This window comes from Lepidochelys kempii, chromosome 18 (assembly GCF_965140285.1).
Source record: "Lepidochelys kempii isolate rLepKem1 chromosome 18, rLepKem1.hap1, whole genome shotgun sequence".
NCBI classification, from domain to species: Eukaryota; Metazoa; Chordata; order Testudines; family Cheloniidae; genus Lepidochelys; species Lepidochelys kempii.
In genome coordinates, this window is record NC_136397.1 from 3,991,502 (window position 1) to 3,997,501 (window position 6,000).

The 6,000-nt window shown below is 48.4% G+C and overlaps 1 protein-coding gene across 2 annotated transcripts in view; it reads left to right on the top strand.

The window, feature by feature from the left end:
- SLC2A1 (solute carrier family 2 member 1) overlaps window positions 1–4,896 on the top strand; it is a 40,913-nt gene extending 36,017 nt beyond the window's left edge. For both annotated transcript variants that reach the window (XM_073316447.2, XM_073316446.2), the window contains 3 exons: window positions 606–707; window positions 1,239–1,442; window positions 2,845–4,896. In XM_073316447.2, the coding sequence (XP_073172548.1) occupies window positions 606–707; window positions 1,239–1,442; window positions 2,845–3,042 (504 nt within the window). In that variant the 3' untranslated portion in view covers window positions 3,043–4,896. The remainder of the gene's footprint in view (window positions 1–605; window positions 708–1,238; window positions 1,443–2,844) is intronic.
- Window positions 4,897–6,000: the final 1,104 nt, after the last annotated feature.

Sequence of the window (6,000 nt, forward strand, 5' to 3'; positions counted from 1 at the left end):
AATACAAAGCGGTCTCCCCTAGAACGTGGTGAGATTTTTTGTCCTCCGAGGACCGCGTTCTGTCAGGGTAGAGGTGTACTTCACACTGCTAGCGCTCCCCCTCCTTGATCTCAAAGCTCTTTGCCAAACGTAGTGAGAAACGTCCCTCATTTCACAGCTGGAGAAACTGAGGCTAGTGTAGTTAATGGCAGCCTTGTTAGAGGTGTCGAGCCCTGCAGGTCCCACTGGCATTAGTGCCTCTGAAAACTGTGCCACAAGTGACTTGCCCAAGGCCATGGAATGAAACTGCAGCAGCGCTGGGATTAGAACATTTTAGACCAGGGGTTCTCAAGCTTCATTGCACTGCGACTCCCTTCTCTACAACAAAAATTACTACACAACCCCAGGAGCCTGAGCCTGCCTGAGCCCCACCACCCCAGGTGTGGGGTCCGAAACTGAAGCCTGAGCCCCGCTGCCCCGGGCAGTGGGGCTTGGGCTTCGGCCACTGGCCATGGGTTAGAAAGGATGAGCGTGTTCCCCAGGGAGGGGTATTGGTGGGGCCGGACATGGGTCCATCCCCTGGTTGTAGATGTGCTGAACAGTGCTCCCCTCCCTCTGTCTGACAGCTCTTTGTGGTGGAGCGAGCCGGGCGCAGGACGCTGCACCTCATCGGCCTGGCTGGGATGGCAGGCTGTGCAGTACTCATGACCATTGCCCTGGTGCTGCTGGTGAGTGATGGTTCCGAGTTCATAGTAACCGGTTTCGGGGTTGGGTGCCACCTGGAGACACACCCACTGAGTAATACAAGGGAAGGAAGGGGTGAGGCACTGAGCACTCAGGTGGTGGTAGTTGGGAGGCTGGTCGAATGAGAGACCTTGCAGGGATGATGTCACATTGTTGGCCAGTCAACGCTGCCTGAATCCCTGATGTCATTTCAAGAAACCCTTCCTCCATGGGGTCGTAATTCTGGAGAATGCTGGCTCCTGGGATAGCAGTGCTCATTGCTTCAGAGGCAAGACACCTGCCTCCAGGCTTGTCCAGCATGAAAGTTAATCCCCAGCCCACTGGAAGCACCTCGAGATCATTTGTCAAAGGAATACGACGGGGTAGAGGAAGCTTCCTGAAAGTGGGGGGGCCCTGGCCTCCTGCCCCTCACACCCCACCCCCGTTCCGCTGCTCCGGAACACAGTTGTACCAGAGATGCAGGGTCCACGTATGTTTGGAACAAGTTAATGCTCTTCTCTCTTTCCCTGTGCTAGGACCAAATGGCCTGGATGTCCTACATCAGCATCATTGCCATCTTTGGGTTTGTGGCTTTCTTTGAGATTGGCCCAGGCCCCATCCCTTGGTTTATCGTGGCAGAATTGTTCAGCCAAGGCCCTCGCCCTGCTGCTTTCGCCGTTGCCGGCTTGTCCAACTGGACCTCCAACTTCATTGTGGGCATGGGCTTCCAGTATGTGGAGGTAATTCCCCTGCCCTGATTATCCTCCAGCTCTGTGAGTGCTGAGGACATAAGGCTGCTGTGAGCCACTCTGGCAGAATTTCACTTTCCCGAGATGGGCTGGGACTGGTACTGTAGGTGGGACTGAGCATCGCAGCCTGCATCCACACCTGGATTGGGGCTTCCCCCCGGTTTGATCTGGGGTTGTGGTTTGGGCCCATTTCTCTCTGCAGCCAGATAGGCTGGCAAATGGTGTTAGAGAAGGGAGGCTCTAATGGATGCAGCCACCTACTGGGGCAGTGCAGGGATACCCGAGTAGGACAGAGACTGATTAGCATCCAAGAGTTCAGACTTAGCTTGGTGTCCGTGGGTTCTACCCCCCGAGTATTCTAGAGAGCGTCCAGCTGCTTACATCCTGGCTGCGTTTGGTTCCCTGGCTTTCTGTAAAGACCAAATGCGCAGCAGCATGCTGGATGATGCTAGCGAAGTATAACTGTCTCCTCTCTTGCAAGCCCCGAGCAAAGGAAAGTCCGTACCATTATCCCTGTTGTATGGCCCAGTGAGGCTAAATGACTTGTTGTGGAGCCAGGGATAGCAAGCAGCTCTTTGGAGCCCCCAGCAGTGCCCACCACACCACCCTGCTGCCTCCTATGCAAGCTAACCAGAAAGACCCATGTGTGTTTTCCCCAGTGGGGGCCTGCCACCGCTCTGCCTCTGCCAGTGCCTCAAAGGCTTCCGTGGTGCCTGAGCCGTGTGCTGGCTCCACTCCTGGAGCGGAGTTTCACTTCCAGTGAATGGTACAAAGACACAGGCCGGGTCACCTTGTGAGGATCTGCCCTGCTGAAAGGGCACACCCAACCCAAACAGCTCAGCATTGCTCAGCCAGGAAAATCTCTTGCTTCCCACACGAATGGGTCCGGCCAGGTTGCCCCTGGCTGCTCAGGGCCCTGTGAGAGCATGAGGCTCATGCTCAGCATGGCGTAGGACTTTGGTCTGAATGAGGCAGCTCCCCAAGCTACTCAGGCGGAGGAGATGCAGGTTTGCAGCTCTTCTTATGTGAGTAAGCAACTGAGACTGAGCTGAGGCTGCTGCTGGTGCCTTTAACCCCAGGATCAGCTCTGTACATGACCCTCTAGGTACAAAACTACCTAGCAAAGTCATGGGCCAGGTTGCGCCATCACAAAGGCAGAGCTAGGGCACATCCTTTAGGTGAAAGGTCACCTGGGGTTGGGTTCAGGTGTGTTTGACAGCTGTCTGTATAGAAATAGATAAGGAGGCAGTGGATGTTGCTCAGGAATTGGTAGCATAATGCCTGGCAAGCTCTGTGGTGCCCCTGAGCACCCCAGACCAGGCAAGCCCTGTGCCAATGCCGATTGGCACCTCCAAGAAACATACTCACCGATTCCCTGGCTGTTCCTTTTCAGCAACTCTGCGGCCCATACGTCTTCATCATCTTCACGGTGCTGCTGATCCTCTTCTTCATCTTCACCTACTTCAAGGTGCCCGAGACAAGGGGCCGGACCTTTGACGAGATCGCCTCCGGGTTCCGCCAGGGCGGCGCCAGCCAGAGTGACAAGACGCCTGACGAGTTCCACAGCTTGGGAGCAGACTCTCAGGTCTAACAAGCCAGCCGCTCGTCCTTCTGCTCCACCACGGAACTTCGCTCCCAGGGGGTTTAACGCAGGTGCAGAAACCAGGCAGGAGGAATGAGCGGGGAGAGGGGGTGGCGGGCGCATTTGTTCCATCTCTAGAGTCCCCCAGCAATATACGGACACACATTTGCTAGGAACAATTTTAGCTGATTTCATGTCCAGGATTTCAAATATGATAGATTCAGAAACAACAACTAATGTTTTAAACCAACCAACCACCTCCAGCTTTGTGAGCCGGAGGCGGCTCCCTTATTAATGAAGCGACAGATTTTTTTAATTAGAAGTTTTTAAAGGTGAATACTTTTAAAGGTTTTAATCACTGAAGAAAGCCTGTTTTAATGTCTCAAACAGTCTAAAATTTCAAACCCCCAGTGGGCTGGGGGAGCAGGATTCTACCCACCAGGGACCATGGGGGGAGGGGCCAAGGACTGTAATGTTAATGGATTCATTCTGATCCTCTACAAGTCTGAGCAGTAGCTACAGCTGAACGGTGCCCCAGGAGGAACGCTGAAAGGGCTGTAGCACTGTAGTGATACATGGACAGTCCTAGGGGGACCTGCCTTCTGGGGTCCTCACCACATCTCCCAGGATTTAGAATCTCCAGTGGCAGCTTCTCAGTCCTTCTGAACCTGTCCCCAGCTGAATATACTTCCCTCACCTGAATGAATCATTTCCTCTGAGTCAGATGGGTATAGTTTGGGTGGGGTGAGATTTTTGTTGGTGGGGGGGAGGGGGAAGGGAATTAAAAACTGGTTTTTTTTTTAGTCAGGCAATATTTGCCTTATAGGTCAATTGCCGTGAATATGGACAGGGAAGCCTCACTACTGAAAAACCAGCAACCTGCCCCCTTGGCTCATTGTTAAAAACAAACCAACACACCAGAATTGAAATCCAGTCTTGCTTTGCTCCCACCACAAGCAACCCTCGCATTGAAGGTATATTTAAGAAGCAGTAGTGGTATGTTTACAGGCCGCAAAAGCCAGTTTGGGGCAAAATAAACTGGCTGCCACAATACAAACACTAGCCCAGTCACTACCTTGTAAGTCCGAGACTCTCAGAAATTAATCACAGGTTTCAAAGTAGCAGCCGTGTTCGTCTGTATTCTCAAAAAGAAAAGGAGGACTTGTGGCACCCTAGAGACTAACCAATTTGAGCATAAGCTCAGGAAAGCTCATGCTCAAATAAATTGGTTAGTCTCTAAGGTGCCACAAGTCCTCCTTTTCTTTTTGAGAAATTAATCAGTTGAATGGAGACATACATTTCCTGCTTTGTGTATAGACTGGAAGATATATATTTGTTCAATGGTGTTAATAGTAGACATTAAGTTATAGTGTTTCTGATTGATTGACAAGCAAAGTACTGTAAATATTCTTGAACTATATTCACATTGTACAATGTAAACAAAGTATAGATACAAAGGTATAGTTTCTATAGCAACTGTAATGAAATGCTTGTTCAATAGAATGAATGACTTTTGTATAGTTAACTTACCTGCACTGTAGTTGCATCTGTTGCACTGAATTTTAGTCTTAGCATATTACAAACAAACACCCTGTCCTTTTAGAGGCTCATGGCACATTTCCAAAGCCACCTGCAGCTATTTAATAATATTTTTTTATTTATTTGTCTGTTTTTAAAGTGGCTACATGACCACACTTGAAAGAAAATAAACTTAGAAAAAAATCATCTCTCTGTGTACAGCGCAAAGTCCGAAAGACTAACTGTTTTTTAAAAAAATAAATAAAAATAAGTGCCAAGAGAAGGAAGAGAAACTTGTGTGGTGTGGAAAGAATTAAAAAAAAAAAAATAGTACGTAGGACAAGATGTGCAGTGTTGTGTGAATTTGTTCCATTGTGGGTGATGTTCAGACTTTGGCCAGCTCAGGGCATCAGGGGCAGTTTACTAGAGGATGATTCTACAGGTGATTCAGCATTGTCCAGAGCTCTCTGCTGAGGGTCCTTTCTTTTGACCCCAAGACCTACATCCCTGTCCCAGTTTTTCATTCTGTTAGAGCTGTGGAAATAAGTGGATTTATTTTTTATTTTTATTAGGTCAGTGGCCAAACCAAAAAAAAAAATGGAATCTAAAATTATATTGATTTTTGATCTGCAATAAAAATGTTGGACATTTTCAGCAAACTAAAAATTAAAAACAAAAAAAAATGTTTTGGATCAAACATAAGACTTTAGAAAATGAAATTGAAATAAAATTTGAATTGAAAAGTCAATTGAAATATTTAGCCTGTTTTGATCACAAAAAAACCTTCCAAAAATTTGCAAAATACTCTGGTTGACCTAAATAGCTTTTTTTTTTTTTTTTTTTGGGGTATGGAGAAAAGTTTTGTCTGGACCACTGTGCCCAGCTCCTGTTTTTGCCCCATAGTTCTGGGTGCTGTAGCCATTCCCTCCTCCAAGGGGAGGGCCTTGTGTTCAGGTGAGCTGTCCGCCCATCCTAGGATTTAAATATGCTGTGTCTCCTAGAGCTAGTTTTAAAAACACTTTTGGGGGAGGGGGGGGACAAAATGGACTCGTCAAAAATGAGCATTCTGGTGGGGAAGACGGGTTTACAAATTTTTTAGATTTTCTTTAAATGAAACTCAAACTGTGTTTTTAGGGTGCCCCCACTTCCCTCATTCCCCTCTAGCATAAAGGAAATGAGGAAGCATGAATCTTCAAAAATTTGTTTTGTTTTTCAAAAAAATTAACTTCTGGGATGAAAATGATCACAGAAGCAGCTGTACTGGCCAGGCTCCACAGATCTCCTTTTGAACCATGCTGCTTTGCATGCTGGGACTTGTAGTCTTCAGGAGAGGCACCTCCATTCAAGAGGAGGCTGCCCATAAAGTGGGTCAGTTTTGGCCCCTGGATGAGACCTCTCCTATGGAGCCTGAGGGAGAGTTCTAAACTCTGTGCTTGGCAGGGTTGGGGA